This window comes from Arvicola amphibius, chromosome 15 (genome assembly GCF_903992535.2).
Source record: "Arvicola amphibius chromosome 15, mArvAmp1.2, whole genome shotgun sequence".
Taxonomy (NCBI): Eukaryota; Metazoa; Chordata; class Mammalia; order Rodentia; family Cricetidae; genus Arvicola; species Arvicola amphibius.
In genome coordinates this window covers 43,718,819-43,741,838 of record NC_052061.1, presented here as the reverse complement: position 1 = coordinate 43,741,838, position 23,020 = coordinate 43,718,819, and the positions used below count along the sequence as shown (strand labels likewise).

Sequence of the window (23,020 nt, the reverse complement as noted above, 5' to 3'; positions counted from 1 at the left end):
TCTTGCACCTCACTGAAGGTGGGACACAAATATGAGAGAACCTTGCAAGGATTGGCGACCCGGCATCCAGCTAGCATCGCTTCCCCTAGATACTGAGGCTGTGCAGAAATGTGACCTTCTTTCGTGTAACATAGAGGTCCGGCTTGTTGGGGTTTCTGTCCCACCCCATACCCCACAGCCAGCAAGTCCCAGAGAAAATCACACAGAGATCTCCATAAGTTATAAAACTGACTGGCCCATTAGCTCAGGCTTCTTGCTAACTCTTATAACTTATATCAAACCATTATTCTTATCTATGTTAGCCACATGGCTCAGTACCTTTCTTAGCCAGGCAGGTTACATCTTGCTTCCCGGTGGTCTGGGCAGGAATGGAAGGAATGGGCTTCCTCCTTCCTGGCCTTCTCCTGTTCTCGTCGCCCCACCTCTACTTCCTGTCTGGTTGACCCGCCTATACTTCCTGCCTGGCCAGTCAGCGTTTATTCAAAATATGATTGACAGAATACAGACAATTCTCCCACACCACTTTCAGAGCTCCAGGAATGTTGGAGACTTTCTTTGTTGTGGCTTTCCTTCTGTGTGGAAAAGAATTCTATGGCAGTGAGGGTTGGTCATTTGCTAGCACTTACGGACCTCTTCTGTGCGTGTCCATGTGTGTACATGTGGAAGCCAGGGGACAACCTCAAGTGTCATTCCGCAGGCATCTTGCTTTTTGAGAAAGGATCTCTCAGTGACCTTGAGGTCAACCGGCAGGCTAGGCTGGTCAGCCAGCAGACCCCAGGATCCTGTCTTCAGCGCCCGGGCACTGGGATTAACAGCACGTGTGGCTACTCCTGCTGTTTTCAGTTTGGTTTGTGTGGGCGCTGAGCACTGACCTCACGGCCTCATCTTTGCGCAGCAAGAACTTTCCCGACTAAGCAGTTGTCACAGTCCCTGGGATCCACCTCCTGCGTTCGGTGTGACTTACCACAATTACCTGTAAAGTGGAGATAATGCATTCCTGCTCTCTCCCCGGGGGATGTGTACGGATTAAATGACAAGCAAGCCTTCTGTATCCTGCACATGGGTCCTTAATTAAGAATGGCTCCTCCGAGAGCAATAGAAGGGTTTGGATAAGGGAACTGGTGGGATGTGGGAAAGCTTCAAGGCAGGCACAGATGCTCGGCACACAATTAGGGATGCTGGGTGGGAGCCTGGATGGGAAGAGCTGAGCACACAGGGATGACGGAAGCATGCCATCTATTCTCTGCAGAAAGACGTTGCTAGTTCATTTGTTCTGGCTCTGACTGCCTCCATCCAACGCTGCTTTGAGCTACACTGAAAGTGGGAACTTTTCTTGAAATTGGAGAGACCAATCCAGAGGACAAACGGTAATTGAGAGTTTTCTGTTCCAAGTTCTGAAAACTAGAGACACCCCTAATTGTTTCTTCCCTGACTTGAACTCACACAGGCTCAGAAGTCAATCCCAAATGATGGCCCAGGCTTTGTTTCTGTGTATCCAGAATGCTTTGCTTTAAAATATGTTTATTGGCACACTAATTACTTATATTCTGGGTTGTGGGATATTTTGTTACATGCTTACTATATTGAAGGCGTAGATGCCAGTTGTTGGTATAGTGATTATTTTTTTGTATTGGGAACAAAATCCTTTGAAGTGCGCAGGGGAGTGTTGCTGACCGTGGCTACCCTGCTGTGCTGCGGAACAGCGATTCTGATCTTCACCATTGTGAACTTGTAGAAGCCTATACTACGCTGAGGTGTGATCTTCTTATGCAGAATTTGTTCAGGACTTTTACCATGAAGGGAAGTTGAATTTTATGGAATGTTCTTCTGACATGTATTGTGATGATCGTGTGGTTTATATCCTTGGCTGTTTATTCTTCTGTATTACAGATATTGATTTGAGTGTCTTGAACCTCCTTCCATTTTTGGAATGAAGCCAACATAATTATGATGTGTGAGCGCTTCACTGTGCTGTTGAATTTAATCTGCACATGTTTTTGCTAAAGATTTTCCACACCGATTGTCATTAGCATAGGTTGATCTGGGGTTTTCTTCTCGTTGTCGTCCTTACCCGATTTTGGTGGACATCATGTTACCTTATTTTTTGTGTTTTTTACATTTCTGCATTAAGAATTTTGTGTCTGTTGGGATGGCTCTCCCTTCTGCTTGTATGTAATGACTTTCTCAGTAAGCAACTTTCTCCTCGAGATGTGAGGTGTGGTGTCAAGTCCTTGCGTCGTGTTGAGTATGTGTCCAGCTGAGCCCTGTTGGGTAACCTCCCTGTGGCCTCTTTAGCTGGGCTTGGTGGGTTTGAGCACAATGCATATGTCCATGAAAAGACTCACTGTCTGCAGGCCTTGCAATAACTCAAACAGGCATGGTAAGACAACCGGGAATCAGGTTTGTGTCCTAAGTAGTTAGTCTTACAGCAGGAGTGGTCGCCTCTGTCAGCTGGCGGGGACTACCGCAGGCATTGTAGCTATGAGCTATGTGGTTGGACGTGACTTTGGGGCTGGTTTCCATGGTCAGGGTGATAGCCTGAAGCCCCTGTCCTCTATTGGATGTTGGTCCTGACCCAGAGGTCCCGCGGAGAAAGGAAACTCAGCTCCCTCCTGCAGGGCTCACGCCCGTCCTGTCAACAATGCGCACCTTGACGAACAGCATGGGCACCTGTGTGGATGATCAGACAGGCAGTGTGGGGCAACTTGGATTATTCCTCTCTGCTGCTCCTGTGAGGGTGACCATCCAGGAGTGGGAGGGACCTCGAAACTCGCCTCCATGTGCCTCCCTAGGGACCTGCCAATAACTGGGAGTTTTTGTCCCTTATTCTTTGATTGATTGGTTGGTTTTGAGACAAGGTCTCACATAGGCCAGGCTGGCCTCAAGTTGTCTTATATAGCTGAGGGTGACCTCGAACTCTGGATCCTCCTGCCTCTACCTCCCAAGTGCTGGATCATGGGAGTCCACCACCCACCCTGCCCCCTTATTCTTTTTTCTCCTTCATATATTTTATTTTTGAGATTATAATATAATTACATTTCTCCCTTCCTTTTCCTTCCTCCAAACCCTGCTATATGCCCCCCTCCACTCTCCTTCAAAGTTCTGGTCCCTTCTCTTATTGTTATTGCATGTAAACACATATATATTCCTAACTATGACCTGCTCAGTCTATATAATGTTACTTGTATGTTTTAAGGGTGACCATGTGGCACTGGAGAACCAACTGGTGCACTCTTCCCTGGGGGTGACCACCTCTCCCACTCCCAATTTCCGTCAGTTGCCTGTAGTTCTTTATGGAGGGCTGAGGCCTTATGGGCTCTTTCCTGTCCCCTTTGGTGTGTCCACTGGCATTATCCCAGCTCAGCTCATGTTTGGGTTGTCGTGCTGGTGAGACTTTATGGGTGTAGCTTCTAATATTACTAGGAGACCAATGTCACAGCAAACTCCCTAATCCTCCGGCTCTTAAGAGTCTTTCTGGCCGGGCGGTGGTGGCGCACGCCTTTAATCCCAGCACTCGGGAGGCAGAGGCAGGTGGATCTCTGTGAGTTCAAGGCCAGCCTGGTCTACAAGAGCTAGTTCCAGGACAGGCTCTAAAAAAGCTGCAGAGAAACCCTGTCTCGAAAAACCAAAAAAAAAAAAAAAAAAAAAAAAAAGAGTCTTTCTGTGCCCCCCATCCCCAAATGTTTCCTGAACCTTGGGTGTCGGAGTGTTTTTAAAGACGTATACATTGTGACTGGGCCCCACGACTCTGCAGTTTGATTGGTTGTGGGTTTCTGTAATGTGTACTGCTGAGTTGGGGGTTAGCCAGGGCTCCAGTGGGTCCCCAGATGTCCCTAAAGGAAGAAATAAGAAGACAAAGGAATCCAAAATTGCCTTCTGTGAGAGAACATGAGGATCCAATGATCTGTCTCCTGGTGTCCTCAGTCCTGGAATGCTCACAGAAACACAAAGAACTTTCCATCCCTGGTCTCCAAAGGCTGATTCTGGAGAGTGGCAGTCCCACCACCTCCCATGTCACAGCCTGCGCCTCTCGGGTGCTTCAGAGTCACCCCAAGATTGCCTCATGAGACACACATGCTGAGGCAATACTGTAAAATATTCATGAGCCTTAGCCTGGGAAGATGTGGGCTGCTGTGACTCAGGAGCCATCCGAGCTCAGTTCATAGCACCCACCTCCAGATGGCCCCTACCTATCGTGCCCCAAGAGTCTATGGGAGGCGCAGACAGACACCCTGGACATTTTACCTGTTTTGCACGTATGCCAGTAAGACACTGGCTTCACCAGGACAACTTCCTGACACTCTCTTCCTCCTTGACCCCATGCCTGGATCTCTAGGGCAAAAGGCCAAGCTCCTGGAGTCCCATGGCCTGGGCTCAGCCAGCCATCCCCATACGTCAATATAAGTCAACTAACTAGAGAGCAGAAGGAGGAGACTTAATCCATGTGGCTATGAGAACGGGGCCCTGGGACCCCCCAGTCCATCTTTGGGGAACTGACCTGAACTTTAGATGTGAATAGCTGACACACTGAGGCAGGGCTCAAGAGCTTAGCATTACTAATCATTGCTGGTAGAGGGGGGACCTGACTTGCTCTGTCACCCAATTCTGCTTCTGCAAGGTCACTGAAGGAGTGATGACTGTCCCCACTTGAGGGGAGCAATTAATTCAGCTACCACAAAGTGCCAGCCCCGCCCCAGGGCACATTCTCCTCATCGCAGACAGTCGCCCTTGTTGGGAGGGTGGCCTATCCTGTGAGGCCCTGCTGTTCCTGTGAGCCAGGGTGACTGCTGGCTCTAGACTGGAGGCCTTTGAGGTCAGATTGGAAGAATGCGGACTCAATAGGAGCCTTGGTACCTCCGGCCTGGAAGAGGGATAAGATGAGCTAGCTCCTACCAGTTGTCGCGCAGGCGCGGGCCACCACCTCAAGCGATAAAGCTGTCTGTACACAGAGTTCGTCGCGCGACTGGCCCCACACAATGGTGGGATATGAAATGAAGGTGGCGGTGCCAGGCTTTCAACCTGCTGTGAGCTACACTGCCCGCCCAAGTGAACAGTGGATGCTTTGTAGCAATCAGCTCAGTGGTTAAGAGCAAGGAGAGCTCTTGCAAAAGTCCCAGGTTCAGTTCTCAGCACCTACATAGCAGCTCACAGTTGTCTGTAACTGTAGTTCTGGGGATCTGGTGCCCTCTTCAGGCTTCTACAGGCATATGGCGCTCAGACAGACATGCACACAAAACTCTCACACACATATAAGAATTAAAATTTAAAAATTAATAATTATGAACCAGATTGGAGGGGGAAAACATATCTTGTATATGTATAGTGGAATGCACAAATAAGCCCTAAATTGTGCATGCAATAGTATTCAACCAACACTGAAATGTCAGTGTAGCATTCCCTAGTTAAAGAAAATGTTAATGATTCTCTGATGTAGCCAGCAACTACAGATCGGCTGGTAGGAGAGTCCTCTGATGTGTGATAATCTAAAAGGATGCACGAGGCCATAGTTCATCAAACACAGATAAATACAAGGAAAGACGCAAGGTGAAACCCTGCCCAGTTCCTGGAAGTATCTATAACAAACCGCTAACCAGAGTCATATATCAGACTGTAACCGCTTTGGGGATGGGGGAAGTCCTCCCCCAAGCAGCCATTCTGCAGAAAAATAAATACTGATACAAACTGTGTCTCACAATGATACATTGATAAAACTCCCAGTACCAACCTTGAGGTCACAGCAAAAATGGCTGATTCTGTAGTGTGCTGCCAGCAACCTGGAGACCATTTCCATGGTTTTCAGTCATTTTCAATGAATTCAAGTGGAAGTTGGTATTTCAGTACAGTGGGCACACCTAAGCCCCAAAGCATTGGGGGGTTTTGTTTTTAATGGTAACTATTTTGCTCAGTTTCTGGAAGTTGGATATGTGATCTGAATGCTCCTCTGGGTAGTTTTCTCTTACAGTGGCTGTCCCTGGGTTTGTAGCATCAATACGGCAGCTCCAGGCAACACACTGGACTTCCCATTATGCCTATTGCTCTTGATATTCAGCTTGTTCTAGAAGCACAGTCCCGCCCGGCTCTACTGAGAATGAGGACATGCTTCTTAGGAGTCCTGTTCCCAGCAGGTCTCCCTCCACAGGCTCCAGGGTGATGCTTTGTGACCTAATATGTGGTCTATTTTAGAGAAGTTCCATGTGCTACTTGAAAGAATGTGCCTTCTGCGGATGCTGGACAGAATGTCCTGTCAGTGTATGTTGAGTGTATTTGATATGTAGTATAGTTTAACTCTGGTGCATCATTTACAGGAGCTTACATCTCTCTTTAGGTTTACTGGTGATATATGAATAATATATAAATAAGATTGTATATTAATTACCTGGGGCTAGAGTGATGGCTCAGCAGCTAAGAGCATATAATTCTCTTGCAGATGATTGTTCAGTTCCCAGCACCCACATTGGGCAATTCACAACCACCTGTAACTCTAGCTCCAGGGATCCAACGCCCTCTTCTGGCCTCTGGGGGCACTGCACACACACACATACACAAACACACACACACTTCAAAATCAAATCTTGACATTGACATTACTGGCTCTCATATTGTTTCTCTTTCTTCATCTCTGCATGGAGGAATCCCCCAGGCACAGGTTTTAATGTATGTCTGGAGTCTGGAGTCTCCTCAGTTCTTGGAAGGTCTCAATTTCTTCATCAGTTCTGAAAACCATCTTTCCAAAGGTTGGTCTTCAATTCCTTCAGTATCTCCCTTCCTTGAACAGACTGCATTTCCACTCCAGTTCTTGAGATAAATTTCCTGATTATATTAACCCTAATTGGCAATTGCTTTTAATATTTTCTCAAAATGTAAAAATAGCATCTTTTTTTTTTTGTCCATAGGGTTCCTGTTGAGAAATCTGCTGGTAGTCTAACAGGGGTGCCCTTAAATGAGGCTTGTCAATTACTCCTGAGGGGTCTAAAATTCCGCCCTGAACTTTTGGCTATGGTATGTCAGATGAGCATGTTTTCCAGTCTCTCTATTGGGATTCTACAGTCCTTCTGTAAGTGCCCATGTCATTCTGAGAGTTAGCAGGTTTTCTGCTATTATTTTATTGAGTGACTTTTTAGTTAATTGATGATTTCATACATGTGTATCCTACATCTGGCCAATAAGTTTTCTTTGCTCTTAAAGTTAGCATCTTTCCCTTTGAATATACCAACATTGCAAGCATTTGATCTTTTAATAGTATTCCTAATACCTTAGAGATTCTTTTTTTTCTTTATTAATGTCTGAACGTAGTAGTTTGAAAGATGTCTCAAGTTCCAATCTGCTTTCTTGTGACTCCTACCCCATTGTTCTAGTGCCCAAACAAAACTGTACGTGACTGGCCATACCCCAGTCATGAGGGCAAGCCGACGACACATAGTTCCTGAGGACAGCAGGAAGGCATGTTCCCCATGCTGCAGCATTTAGAGTGTCTGCAACAGTGTCACTGTGCTGAGTCACCTCTGGCCCCGGGGACAGCCATCCACTGAGCCAGTTCAGCAGAATGTCTATGGGGTGCTAGGGATGAGATATTCAGGAGTCCCTGACCTCTTAAGAAGTTAACTAGGGGCCAGGTGGTGGTGGCGCATGCCTTTAATCCCAGCACTCAGGAGGCAGAGGCAGGTGGATCTCTGTGAGTTCGAGGCCAGCCTGGTCTACAAGAGCTAGTTCCAGGACAGGCTCCAAAGCTACAAAGAAACCCTGTCTCAAAAAAACAAAAAAAAAAAAAGAAGTTATCTAGGGATGAGATTTTCAGGAGTCCCTGGCCTCTTAAGAAGTTAACTAGGGATAAGATTTTCAGGAGTCCCTGGCCTCTTAAGAAGTTAACTAGGGATGAGATTTTTCAGGAGTCCCTGACCTCTTAAGAAGTTAAAAATGATACAACAGCTCCCTGCCTAAGAGGGCTCCTGGCTTTCTGACCTTGCAGGCTCATCACAAGTCAAGCAGAGTCCTTTCCCAAAGCCATGCTACTATGGAGACTTCAAAACCCTTTAAGACAGTAAGTCTGCAGCAGTTGAGACCCTTCAGGGCACAGGATAGCCAGCATCTGCAATGATACTTTACTGAACCCTTTCTATCATCCTGACTCATGCAGAAGGGAATCACCCAGCTGTGGAGCATCCCAGATGGATAGACAGCAGGTGATGGTCTCTGCCTTGCTGTTCTGCTGCCCCAAGTCTCTGGATTTTACAAGGATTGCATCTTTATACTGGTGATTTCTGTTTTTTTCCCCATAACCTCTCCCCTTAATTTATAGCTGGACACCTGTTGCTTTAGTTCTTTGCCACCTGTTTGGCCAGGTTGCCCTGGCCCGCCCACGTATGTGTAGTGTAAGGCAGGGGTCAAGCCCGGGAGTGACACTAATATAAATGTGTTCAGTGGGCACAGAACAGGCCACGCCAGTTATCCTAGTTTCATTGTTTCTGCTGTAGAATACCTTGACCAAAGCAAGATGGGGAATAAAGGGCTCATTTGGCTTATACTTCTGGGTTACAGTCCATATTGTGGGGAAGTCAAGGTAGGAACTTAAAGGTTCCATAGTCAAGAGCTGAGAGAATAAACACATGACTCCTTTTACTATTCAGGATCTCACTAATTAGGGAATGGTACCTCCCACAATGGGCATCATTCAATTCAGAAAAGTCCCCCACATCCATGCCCAAGCGTCACGCTTATCTGGACAGTTTCATCAACTGAGGCTCTTTCCAGGTGGCTCTAGGTTGTGGGAAGTTGACAATTAAAACTATCACACCAGTGTTCAGAGTTCACAAAGCAGCGGGCCACTGAGTGTCCACAGGACCCAATTTATGTGTCTATGGACAAGAATGACTTAAATTGTGGAAACAGTGGAAAGCATGGGAATCCTATAGACTCGGGTACCCTAGACTGTTTATGGCATGTCTATATGTTGTTCTCTGGGTTCTCTTTTGAACCTGGTGTGGAAAGTCCTTCGGTATGTGTTATTTCTGTTGGTTAATGAATAAAGAAGCTACCTTGGCCTCTGATAGGGCAGAGTAGAGGGGGGGGGGGCGGCATGACTAAAGGGAACGCTGGGAGAAAGAAGGCAGAGTCACGAGAAGCCATGTAGCCCTATTGGAGACAGGCACAGGACAGAACCTTGCCGGTAAGCCACAGCCATGTGGCAATATACAGATTAATGGAGATGGGTTCATTTAAGATATAAGAATAAGCCAGAAATATGCTTAAGCTATTGGCCAAACAGTATTGCAAATAATAAAGTTTCTGAGTGATTACTTCGTGGCCTGGGCCACGAACGAGCAGCCTCCAACTACATGAACCAGTAGTGACTTTTGTTTATCAGACCCTTGTGAATGGGTTGGTGGAATTTCAGACATCAGTTCCTGTGTTTGAGTTTTAACTGTCCCTTTTGTAAAGATGATCATGTCATAGAGCTAATCTCCTTCTCGCTTGTTACTATGCCTTGTTCATGTTCTACCATGAGGGTTGTCATGGTGTGTTCTAAAGTCTTTGACTGGTGTGACTAGTCCGATCATTGGTGGCTAAACAACAGTCTCCTGTGTGCCAGGCATAACAGCTGGCAGGGAAATGTCATGGCCGGCATTCCTAGCATCGCCCCCACTTTGCTGAGAGAGACAGGATTAAAACAACCTTATCCTGTCTTTCTAGCTCTAAACCTTCCAAAGGCCAACAACTGCAGAGAGAGTCATGTGTTGATTTATAACTGTGGGGTTCTAAAGAGTGAGTCTTAGTGAAAGAAAGTGACTTTTCATCTAGAAAAAAAAATGTGAAAATAAAATAGAGAAACTTTTTGTAAGGGGTTAGGGGTGGAGAGTGTGACTTTACCCTTCTCATGGGTGAACTGTTTCTTCCTTTTATTTAGGAGCATAAAAAGTGAAGAATGGCAGGCTTAGAAAATGTCTGGTAGACACTGTATTTATCAGATATTTTTATTCCTTCTAATGTAACCATTTAATGTAACATTAACAATAGGCCATATCTACATGTCTCCTTCATGTGACCATTTAATGCAACATTAACGATAGCAGATATCTATGTGTCTCATTCGTGTAATTCTCTATGTATGCACAAGCACGTTATTCGTTTAAATTAAGCTTTAATAATGAGATACTAGTTTGCATGTGTAGCTTTGTAAAGCCTGATGAAAATAAGAAATGTGAGATTTCTGAGGGAGACAGTTACTATGGGATGTGGCTCTTGAAGATGTTTTGAAAATTAAAAGCCCAAGACAAGGGCTGAAGATGTCAGAGGTTAAGAGCACGTCCTGTTCTTGCAGAAGGCCTGAGTTTGTTTCCCAACACCGACATCTGGAGGCTCACAACTGCCTGTACTCCAGCTCCGGGGGTTCTAATGCCCTCTTCTGACTTCCTCAGACACTGCACTCACATATACAAACCTGCACTAGAGGCACAAATCTGTGTAATTTAAAAATCAATACAAAATCCCCTTAAAATGTTTCAATAAAACCCAACCCAAGTCAAATCAATGAGCGACTTCTAGATGCCAACTTTGTCACCTTACAGCTTTCTGGAATACTAACTTTTATGACTAGAACACAGCTTAGGAGTTACCTCCAAGAGGTTCAGTATTGCCCACATTTGGGGTAATCCACATTTCTACCATAATGGTAAGGACTTGGGCTCCTGGTAGCCATTCTAACTTCTTAACGTAATTCACAATATAACTTAGTGACCCAAGACCAGCAATCTTAAAATGCCATCACTCAACTATCTCTGACACGCAATTTACAAATCTGTGTGTGTGCCCCTTGAACATCTCTAAACCAACATCTAAAACATCCCATCTTCAAATGGAAGCAACATTCCTTTTCAGATAGCGTCAGGAGGCTGTGATTGACAGAGACCCTCCCTTCCAAACCGACACGCACAAGGCAACTCTGAATAGGGAATTTTCCTATTTTCCCTGTTGCTCCTGGAAGTTTTATTTTCACTCTGTCTCCCCCTCAAATCTAGAGCCCAACTACTTTGGGCTTGCATGCCGCTCAACCACAGCTATTAAGCAGAATTTACATATCATCCACGAATCATGAGGCTCTAAGGTTTTAAAAAAAATTTTAAATGAGCCTGATCAATAAAAATCCAAGATACAAGTTGTAACGCATAAATCACTGAGCATCGTAAAAAGATTCACTGAAAACATGAGACGATGGTCCTCCCAGTCGCCCCACCTAGCTTTGGGTCAGCGCTGCCGTTTTAGGAAGGAGCCAAGGCTCAGCCTCTGTTCTAGTTTCCCTTTTACATATTTCTTTGGGGAGCCTTGCCGGCGAGCCCTGCTCACACAGGTCAGGAAACAGAGCAAGATAGCCGCATCATTGAGCTCCCCTTCGTGGGCACATGCTAAAACGTCTGTGCAACTCATTCATGTAATTCTCTATATTAAAAGACAAAAATCTACTGGATGTTCAGTCCATTTGAGATAGCAAAGAACCAGGAACCACCATTTGGGGGCTCATGTGTGAAAGGGCTTGGACTCTGTACAATGCTGTCTCTTTGAAGGTGAGAACAAACCCTCTGTTTAGGCAGATGAGTCTCAGGAAAGGAAGGATACAACAGGAAGGTTAGAATCTGCAAGGCGATGCCTGGAAAGTTCTAGAATGTTCTAGAATCATGGACTCTGTGGCTTTAAGACCCCTGGCCATGGTGACTTGAGTTTAGGATGTAACCTGGTCAGGAAGCACGTAAATGGGTAGATTCTGTTGTGCAGCTTTGTTAAAAGGAGCAGCTGGGAGGGCAGGGGCTGGAGAGACGGCTCAGAAGTTAGGATCACTTGCTGGTCGTGCAGAGGACCTGGGTTTGGTTTCTTGTATCCACATTATGTGGTCCACAACCACCTCTAACTCCAGCTCCAAGGAATCCAACACCCTCTTCTGGTCTCTGTGGGTACTGCACTGTGTTCACATACCAACCCATAGACACACAAATGCACACAACTAAAAATAAATCTTTTAAAAAGAAAAAAAAGAAATCTCTCTCCAACACTTTCTACAGTAGACTGTACTGTGGGACAATGGTCTTGTCCCCTGTAAAGATTTGCTACTTGTATTGGTTTATTACAATGTTGATTGACCATCAGCCAGGCAGGAAGTAGAGGCAGGGCGACCAGAATAGAATTCTGGGAAGAGGAAAGGGTTGGTGTGCAGCCATCACCCAGACGCAGATGAAGCAAGATGAGAAAGCCTCACTAATAAAAAGTACCAAGCCCCATGGCTTACACAGACAAGAATTATGGGTTAATTTAAGATGTAAGAGTTAATAAGAAGCCTGAGCTAAAAGGCCAACCGATTTATAATTAATGTAGACCTCTGTGTCTTTTTGTTTGTTTGTTTTTTGAGATGGGGTTTCTCTGTAGCTTTGGAGCCTGTCCTGGAACTAGCTGTTGTAGACCAGGCTGTTCTTGAACTCACAGAGATCCACCTTCCTCTGCCTCTGGGATTAAAGGCATGTGCCACCACCACCTGGCCCTCTGTGTGTTTCTTTGGGACTGAATGGCTATAGGACTGGGCAGGACAGAAACATCTGTCAACAAGACTGGACCCATGCACCATGGTAAGCAGAGGATCCTGGTATCACCTTGGGAAATGCAAGGCTCTATAGCCTGTTTAATTACCAAACGCCAAAGCCTTACAATACACAAATGTATAACTTTTATCTACTGAAGTCTCCCACACCCAGTGACCTTGCTACCCCAGCTTTGTATTTTCTCAATGTCCCAAATCATACACCAAGGACAGTGAGCAAACCAATGTCACCTAACAGTGTCATGGTTGGCGTCACCAGCACTGCTGTCACTCAAGATGCCTGTGGTCTGCTGTCTAGACAGTTAAGACACATGGCATCAGGACAGACTCACCTCACCTGACCCTTCCACCAACCACCAAGAGTCAAACCAATACATGGCCCAATCCAGCTCAGGATAGATGAGCCCCATCAAACAGTCTCTATCAATGGACAAAGAGGAGGATATTCTTACCAGTTCCCTGGTACAGGCTGTTCCTGCCTGCCCCTGCCTTGCAGGGTGTGGCTCTCCATGGACGTCATGCCTCCACCGTCAAAGAGATGCTTCTTGTTGCCTTCTCCCTGCCCCCTCTCACTTTCTTTGATACAGCAGCAAAAATATCCATTTTAAGCAAATGAAGACTCCAGCCTTAGCAATTCGATTTTAAAACAGTAAGATGGCAAGGGGAGCAGAGGGAGGGGTGGCAGCAGCCCAGGCTCTGCTGTGTAGAGGTGGCAATGTGATAGAAAGGAGTCAGGATGTTGCCACATGGGAGAATTAAGTTCTAGCCACTACCTGGTCCCAGCCAGCAGGGAAACTGCTACGGAGCGTGGCATGTCCTTCCCCGCAGCCTTCTCTCAACCTTTCATCAAAGTTCCTTTCTACTCCGCTATAATGAGGACTCCTTTCCTTCCTTGTCAATTATCAAATGAAATACAAAGTCGGGATCAGAGGAGTCACAAGGGAACACTCCTCCTCAGGCTGCCATTAACTCGGTCCTGGCTTTGCAGGAGGTCTTTCTCTTCAGGAGCTCAAGGCTGGATGTGGTCCCTGAACCCAGTAACAGCTACTTTCCTCCGAGGGCTTCTGACCTTGGCTTGGAAGTCGGTAATGAAGGAACCCTGCTCAGGAAATTTTTGGAAAATGAAGAGACAGGGTCCTTTGGTCAGAGAGAACTAACTTTTCTTCTTTTCTCCCCAAAGAACATGCACGCACGCGTGCACGCACACGCACGCAAACACGCACACGCACGCATGCGCATTAAGCCCGGCATCCTGGATATAACCCAGGGGAGGAGCAGGCCCTGTGGGTTTCTGACCCCAGGTTCCACTCTGCCAGGAAGCAGCTTGCCATTGGCTCCCTCCTCAACCTGCCCCCGGTTCCTAGCTGTTCACGGCTACACCTGTTCTCCCAAGTCTATTCTCCACTCACTGAGAAGCTGTTTACTGCCTGCCTAGCTTCTCCTTTGAGGGTTTTATAAAGCTGGAGACTTACGGGATAGCACGAGCCTGAGTTCTACCCCAGCAAAACGCACACACACAGACACACATACATAAACACATACGCATGCACACATACACAGCCTTGTTAATTCCTGAAAGTACCGAAATGATGTCATCCAGGTGACCATGCACTGGGTGTGCCTGCCTCTCTGGAGAGACCATCGGCTTTCTGTACCATCCTGACTTCACTGCCATCCAAACTTAGCTTGATGAACCAGCAAGTTCAATAACTCAGGGAAATGTTCCTATAAACCAACTGTCAGCTTCTTCTTTTGACTAGTGATGGCGCTGTTGGCTGTGGCCCCAGGACCTTTGCAGCAGCCTCCCACCAGACTCAGGGTGTCCTGGGTATGATGATGGGGGCAGGCTACAGCAAGGATGCACAAAAGCTGGCATCCCAACACTCCAGTACCACCAGCCACGAGACAGAAACTGTCCTAAGAGCAGATTCCATGCTGATCTGTCTAGCCAACCTCCAAACTGGTGATAATAGTTAACACACATTGAGCTGAGCCCCTGACCAGGCACCTTTGGGGTCCTGTGGAATCCAATGGCCTTAATTGTCGTCATTTGCCTCTTAGCTAAAACCCTTTTCAGAATCTAATGAATTAGTTCCCCATGTCTCAGCTCATCCTCTGAGGAAGTCAATTACCTGGGTCATCGGCAGAATCTTGTTCACCACAGAGGAATTCCTGCTTGCTGTACAGATGTAGAGGAAGCTTAACGGCTTGAAACGGTTGTCTTTATTCAATGAGGCCGGGGACAGGGGAGGGCAAACATGAGGAGCACAGTTTGAGGATCCTCTATCAGGAGTATAAGTTAAGAAAGTTGTCCAAGGTGGAAAAAAAAAGCAGGAAATGCGCCAACTCCTTCTGCCCATAGGGGTGTCTTCAGTAATGTCATCTCAAAAGTGGCTCAGAGAGAGGACAATGGCTGTCACAGATGAGACTCTTCCTGGGGCTGATTATAAAGCTCTCCCAAACCCAGTCATACTCGTGCGTGTGCGCACATGTGCACACATACATGCTCACACACACACACACCCATACACACACACACACACACATACACACAAGGCTTCTAGGAGTAGAACCTGCTGTTGCTGACTCTCTTCTCTCTCAACCTGAAAAGAAACAGATTGAATCCCATCAGTGGGTATGATCCACCCTACCTAACAGGTCACTTGTGGCTGAGGGAGGCGGCTCTGGGCTCCTCGCACACCCTGAGACTCGGGAAATCTCCACTTCCTCCTTGGTAAATAAGGTGACAATAGCTTTTCCAAGGATCCGGCGGAAACAGACCTTGGGTGGGTAGCTCATGACGTGTTCTTTGAAGATCAATTTGTCTGATGCTTGATCCGAGAACATGCAGCACCAGTGGCTGCTCCTCCCATCCACCCCGTGTCTGGGACACAACCAGAAGCCTCCCCTGGGGAGAATTCTGCTCAGATCTGAACCACCTGGCCTACAGCTGACCAGAAGTTAGTAGTCACTGCAGCTTACTAGGAGAGTGCTCGCCTGGCCATTTATGAGGCTCCGGGTTTCCCCAGTACAGCCAAAGCAAACAACTGGTGCTCACCATAGACTGTCATTATTAGACTGAAATTAGATTGTCATTATTAGACTGAAATATCCGTGGAGAAGACAGGTTCTACAGAAGGGAAGCAGCGGGTGCTTGAGCATTATAAAAAGACGCCCCTAGTGCTGAGGTCACTGCTAGAAGCTCCAAGACTGCACACATGGGGACACGGGGGGTGACGGTACCCACGGACACCAACCTCCGGTTACACTTCTCCTGGTACAGCTGCAGCTGGTTCTCGTTAACATTGAACTCCTTCACCAGGGCGTCGCGGTTGGCTCCGCGCAGGTTCTGGTGCGTGTCATACAGGAAGAGTTGGTTATTGAGCTCTTCTTGACGCCGCCTCAGTTGGCGACAGGAGGAGTAGAGTTCCTCTTCGCTCTCCTGTGGGGGGAGAGGAGAACAACCCTGTGAGGGGCATCATCCAAAAGCCAGCGTGGGAAACACACCTGGACAGAGCATGGGGGAGGGAGGGAGTTTGCAACGGGACCGCTCCCGGAGTCCAGGGTCTAATTTAACCAAAGGTGACTGTGGCGACGCCGAAACTGGAGTCTCTCCTGTCGGCTCCAGCCTCTGCACCACCTTCATGTCCTCCAGCAGAAGCTAACAGTGGCTAAGGCCCTTGGTCTTCCGAACGCCACTTTTCTACGAAACCCTGAAACACAAGGGTGCTGCGCCCCTTTCTGAGTTGAACCTGCTTTTCCACTTCGTCAGATCACCTTCTGGCTTTTTTCCTAACTCCGTGGCTGTCAGTGCAGGAATACGTTCCCAGGGAAAAAGGGTGCCACAAGTGAGGACACCGGTGGCAGAGAGTGGACGATTTCATATCGTGCAAGGGACTTAAAAGGCAAAGTAGAGCCCGGGAGATGCTCGCTCAATAAAGTGTTTGGGTTGGAAGCGTGAAGATGGCCCCCCAGAACCTATGTGAAAACCCTGAGTAGAGCAGGACAAACTTGTTATCAGCTCTGGGGAGGCAGAGACAGGGAGATTCAAGGGGCTCACTCATCAGCCAGCGTCGCCTAATGAATACGCTTGGTGGCATTGAGAGACTACCTCAAAACCAAGGTGGAAGCTGGAGAGAAGACCCAATCGTTAAGAGGTCTTGCTGATCCTGCAGGGACCAGCATTCAGTTCTAAACACCCACACTGGACAATTCACAGTCACCCCCTAACTCAGGCCCTAGGGAATCCAACACCCTCTTCTAGCCCCACAAGCATACAGACACACACTCATGACGCCGGCTGTCTTGTGTTGCACTTCTATAAACAGCTAGAAGTGGGGGGAGCAGGTAAAGAGCAGGCGCTTTGATACACAGCGGCATTTCCTGTGAACCCCACCTCTGGGTCACTGACTGCATCTCCATCCGTTTGCTTCTCTCTCACCAACAGACACGGCATCTCCGCCAGAGCTGCTCTTTCTCGGTTCATTCACACACAAGTCCTCCATCCCAATCACATGGCTTTAGCGTGGCAGTTCCCAAACCATGGATCGCAACCCCTTTGGGAGTTAACGATCCTTTCACGGGGGTCACCTAAGACCCTCAGGAAGCACAGATATTTACAGTGCAAAAGCAGTTATGAAGCAGCAATGAAAATAACTTTATGGTTGGGGGGTCACCCCCACATGAGGAACTGGATTAAAGGGTCGCACACTAGGAAGGCTGAGGACCACTGCTGTAGTGGTTTGTGGAGGACGGGTCTTCTGGCTCTACTTCCCACCAAGGCCCACCTACGGTTGCTTCTACCAGTTATCCATGGGAATGGCAATCTACTTGTTGCACACTGCTTTTCTGACCTGCCAAGAATTACCAGCATTCTAAGTGGCTTCTAGAAAGGCAAATCCTTTCTAGAAAGTTCTCCATGCGAAGCATACCTCGAGCCGCCACAGCTTAGGAAATGAATTCCCTAAATAATAAGCCTCAGAAGTCAAAATCACTCCTTGACATGTGGGCTGCGGAAGGAAGGCGTGTTGCATCCGAAGGCACAAGAACATTAATCTTGTCCTCCATATCCGCTAGGCCCTTGGGTGACCAGCGCACCATCAACACACAGCAATACTTGGAAAGGGAATTTCTCTTTGGAGGTCTCAATGGCAGGCTTAAATGCTTCAGTAAATCATGTCATAAATGGATGTGCTGTCACCCAGGCTTCGGAGCGCAGAGTAGATTTAGGATAATCCTCAGGGTTTTTAGAATGGCAAACTACCACTTCACATATAGCCGCCAGCTACGTTAGCCCCTAGCCAAAGGCAGACTGTCTTTTGAAGCTTGGCATTGACATCTCTCTGTAGCTACAGAAGCCGCCATCGCTTCCAAGAGAAGATTATTTCATCTACACAGAAACTACAGCACACGGCCTCCTTCATCCGTAGTCAGGGGACTCTGACTGGCTCTCCTGGATAAATTGCTGCAAGCCCAGCATCAGCACCCTCCGCTTCATCTCCCACTGTGATGCCATGAGCTGGCTTCTTCCCTTAAAGGCTATGAACCTCCCTGCTGACTCCGTTAATTTTTTTTTCCTGCAGCTTTCTCACCTCCCTCATCCTTCACAGAACTGTGGAGAGTCGGGGCTTTGGTTAAGTGACTGCTATGACTGCCTTGATCTTCTAACCAGACCACTGGAGCTTTCTCCATATTGAAATAAGGTGTCCCATCTGCACTTACGGGAGTAGCGCTTTTCCCCCCAAGAGCCTTTCCCTTGCATTCACACCTTAACTGATGTGCGAGCCCTAGCTTCTGCCCTGTCTCCACTCTCAACATCTTCCTCACTAAGCTGAGCCATTCCTAGCTTTTGATTTAAAGTGACAGATGTGTGGCTCTTCCTCCACTGGGATATTTTATTAACTGATGCTCTTAATTGTGTCTCGGGGGATGAGGAGACCAGAGGAGAAGCAGGGAAGGACATTGGCCAGTCCATAGAACAGTCAGAACAGAGACAATTATCAGTCCAGAGTCTCACCTGGGAGCAGCCTGCGGCACCCCCAAATAGCCACAACAGCAAGATCAAAGATCACAGATCTTCACAGTGACCTTAATAATCCACCACATGCTGGAACACTGAAATATATTCAGACGGGACAGGGACACACAAAGCAATCATGAGCTAAGAGTAAAGGCTGCTTAAAGGGCACCATGCAGGATTGCCTCAAGCTTTCATGTCCCCAAATCCTTGATATATACAATGTTTGAGAAAATAAGGTTTGCCTGCATAGGGTGTGACATATATTTCATTCGCAATTTTCAAGTAATTTTTGCTTCTCATTTAGGATATTCTCTTTTTTTATTGATTTTACTGAGCTCTACATTTTTCTCTGCTCCCCTCCCTGTTTCTGTCCTCCCCCTTTTAACCCTCCCCCAAGGTCCCCATGCTCCAAATTTACTCAGGAGATCTTGTCTTTTTCTACTTTCTACTTCCCATGTAGATTAGATCTATGTAAGTCTCTCTTAGTGTCCGCATTGTTGTCTAGGTTCTCTGGGATTGTGGTTTATACGCTGGCTTTTTTTGCTTTATGTTAAAAAAAAAACCACCTATGAGTGAGTACATGTGATAATTGTCTTTCTGTGGGATTTATTTTTATCATGTGTGAATATTTTGCCTGCATGTATGCATGCACGCCATGTGCATGTCTGGTGCCTGTGAAGAGGATCTTGGATTCCCTAGATCTGGAGTTTCAGGCAGTTGGGATCTGTACTGCGAGTGCTGGGGACCAAACCCAGGTCCCCTGCAAGTGCAGTCAGTAACCTCTGAGTCATCTCTCCAGCCCTGGGAGTTCTTGTTTTCAAATACCAAGTATTCTCAACATCTGTCTAACTTGATGGTGTCACAGGCAATTTAAATACAGTCATCATATTTAAAGGTACAGGAAGATTTGCTTTGACCCAGGACACAGTCAAGTTCACAAAATTCCCAAGTAAAGAGATTTTTATCCATTTGAAGAATGCAGAGGTTTGTATCAGAAGTCAAATGACAGTGGGCTTATTGTTGTGGACACAGGATCACCCGGACTATGAAAACATATTCTTATGTTTTTACATTTATTTTCTTAGGGGCAGATGTGCCAGAGGGCAAGCAAGGAGGTTGAGATCAACTTAGAGAGTCGGGTCTCTTCTTCCAGCCTGTAGGTCCGGGGGCTTGAATTCAGTCCTCAGCTTCAAAACAAGCAGTTTTACCTACTGAGGACCTCAGCAGGCTCAAAGATGCATCCTGAATCTGAATTAGCTCTGACTTCACAAACGTCTTCCTGCCATGTCTTTTGGAAACTCATTCTTGATCATTCCAAATTGTTCCTCTTGATGCTTTATAGGATTTTGTACTTTGTAGAGTCTCAGCAGGTGATTGAGGCTGGGTGACAAGCTCGCGCAATCCTGCCGCAGCCCACATCCTAGCTGGGACTACAGGCGTGTGCCATTGTGCCTGGATGCCTTTAGTTCTTTAATTTTACAGTACTGCTTTTCTCCGTATTCTTCCATCCATTTCCAATGCTCTAATTTCTCCCTTTCGTAATTTATGTCTAGGCTTCTTGAAAACTCCGCGTTATTGGATTCCTGCCCTAATAAGAGTCCAGCCCAGTTGCCCAGTTAAACGGAAGTCCTTACCCATGTCACTGTGGTTACTATACATTCCAATTCCTGTTCTGACGCAATCCTTTATTTACTCTCCTGGTTAAGTTTCTGTGTGTTCTTTCCTCCTTGCAGCCCCCGGGGGCCTCATGTATTTCCATAGAGCTGGGTTTTCAACCCATCTCATTTAAAATGGCATTTCTTTTTTAACTCAAAATATCAGAATGATACTTCCCTCTTCAGGGCACTGTCAGCCCAGTCCCCAGCCATCAGGGGTGAGACCTTTAGGCCGCTTATGTGACCTGGTGTTTGTGCTGGTCATTTGTAGTTTTCGATGAGAGAATCTTTTCATTATAGCGTATTTATTTCGTGTACACTTACTTGATAGCCTCACAAGACCTTCACCAGCGTTCTCAAGCCCATAAGACGCAATCACACACAGAGTTCCCTGGTTTTTCCACCGCTGCACTTTGCAGTCTAGAAGTGTCTTTTGTATGGGGGCCACCTCGGGGTGTTTTTTAGGTGAAATTACTGTAAACTCAGACACGCGTTTGTGGAGGGTGGGGTGTGCACAGAAGCCAACGGTCAATGTCAGGTGTCTCTCTCCATCCTTCTCCACCTTAACTGTTTGTGTTGAAGACAGGATCTCACGGCGGAGCCCTGGCTGGCTGGGAAACGCAATCTCGAACTCACACAGCTACCTGCCTCTGCCTCTCCTGAAGCTGAGTATTGAGATTAGAGGTGTGCACCACTATGCCTGGCCACCTGTTTTTTGTTTTGGAGGGGTTTTGTTTTGTTTTGTTTTTATTGTGTTATTGTTGGTTTCTGTTTGTTTATTTGAGACAAGGTTTCTCACAGAGATTAACGTGTCTATCCAGTCAATGAGCTCCAAGGATCTGCCTGTCCTACTTTTCCCAGAACGCACTGCGGTTATAGATGCGTTCCACATAGCCTGGCTTTTACGTGGGTACTAGAACCCAAACGCAGACACCTTATCAACGGCGCCATCTCCCCAGCCCAACACAAGCATTTTTACCGTCCTGACAGGTAGGCAGCTGGGCACTGCGTTAACTCCTCCTGTGAGCCTGCAGGGGGCATGCTCCTGTCCTTCAATTTTCAAAGCTAATAAGGACAAGTCGGATACTAGATTCTACTTTATACATACTCTAGTGTGCTTGGGTGCTTGATTCTTCATCCTCAGAATTCAGTATACTTTGTTTGGCTCTGTCTGCCATTTTCTATTCATCCATTGATCAGGTGACCCTAGAGAGACCTGCCCTCTGCCAATTGCCTGATGAATGCCCAGCCTGTCATTCCCCATACCGTTTCCATCTCTAGTGGTGATGTTCTGGATTCTGAAGGATTTCAGCCACTCTGTCTTAAACATAGGTCTCTTTCTTGACATTGAAATTTTCATTAGATAAGTGATCAGAGTTCTGTTTTTATTTCCAGTCCCAGAATCCTCTCCAGGGCTCCACTAGGCAGCTCCCTACAGTGCCTGTGCCCTCTGTCTCGGAGCTCACTACCCAGTGCTCACTCCAGCTGCACAGTGGGTCTTTCTTCCTCTTGGTGTGGGTGCCAGTTTTGTCCAATGCAGTTTAGGACTTTGTTCCATCAGTATCCGTGTTATGCTATCGGTTCTGTGGAGGCAGGAACAGAGGTATCTCTCTCTCTGGAGCTGACATGACCAATCTCTAGCTGGGCAGCACAAGGAGGGTCTTAATCTACGTCTTTAGATTCCCTCCCCAGCATGGGCGGAGTGGGGGGGGGGGATAATTCTCAACTTCAAAAACTCCCAGACCAGCTCGGCTCTTGGTTCTCCAGAATTCTGGATTTATAAGCATGCCCTTTCCCAACCTCACCGGAGGCTTTTAGCATTTTTATTCCTCCGTTGTTTTACATGATTTTCAAAACCACCAATGCATCATAGCTTTGCTCCAAAGAATCCACACTTCGGCTGGACTGTGTCATCAGCTGTGATAAACTGGCCTTCCTGGGGATCTCACTATCTCTGTCCCTCACTCCCACCAGCCCAGAGCAAAACACAGTCCAACCCAAACCAGGCTCCTGGGGAAAGGGGTTTTCTCAAAGATCCCTGCCAGATACCAGCAGCTTGCTTGCTCCCTGATGGTCAGGTGTGTGTTCAGCATCTCCCAAACGCAGGGCACCTGGGCAGAGAGCCTTTCCACTAAGTGTCAAGGCTGGCTCTAACATGCTGGCCTAAAGATACTGCTGACTTTCAGAACATAGTCCTCCCTAAAGCAACGGTTCTCAACCTTCCTAACGCTGGGGCCCTTCGGGCAGTTCCTCATGTTGTGGTGGCCCCCAACCATAAAATTATTTTCACTCCTACTTCCTAACTGTAATTTGGCTACTGTCATGGATTGTTACATAAATATCTGATACGCAGTATATCTGCTACACAGCTCCCGGTTCAATTCCCGAAGGGGGTCGCGACCCATAGGTTGAGAACCACTGCCACAAAGAAAAAAGATGTGAGCCTTCTTGTCCTTTGCTCCATTATCCCACTGCCAAATATCTAGCCATAGGGAATATTTTTAATCAAAAAGAAGTTATGTGATGACCTTTATTACTTACAGAGTCAACAAAGACTAAAACCCTACCAACAACTAAAGCACCCGGCAGCAAGAGAGGGCCCGAGTGACTTGGGGACTATGGCTGACGAAACAAAGCATTGAAGGCTTTGAAAATCACACACCAGACAAGAGCTGCTTCAAGCCATCTGCGGAGGGGAAAAGGGCCCATGTGTGAATTCAACTTCACAAATATCACGTGCAGGAAAAAAGAAAAGAAAAGAAAGACAGA

At 47.0% G+C, this 23,020-nt stretch overlaps 1 protein-coding gene across 1 annotated transcript in view; it reads right to left on the bottom strand.

Moving 5' to 3' along the window:
• Positions 1-14,782: 14,782 nt before the first annotated feature.
• The window catches only part of Plcg2 (phospholipase C gamma 2), a 123,243-nt gene continuing 115,005 nt past the window's right edge, over positions 14,783-23,020 (bottom strand). Inside the window, exons 32-33 of the mRNA XM_038312744.1 lie at positions 15,835-16,019; positions 14,783-15,180 (exon numbers count right to left, since the gene is read on the bottom strand). Coding sequence (XP_038168672.1) covers positions 15,138-15,180; positions 15,835-16,019 — 228 coding nt within the window. The 3' untranslated portion in view covers positions 14,783-15,137. The remainder of the gene's footprint in view (positions 15,181-15,834; positions 16,020-23,020) is intronic.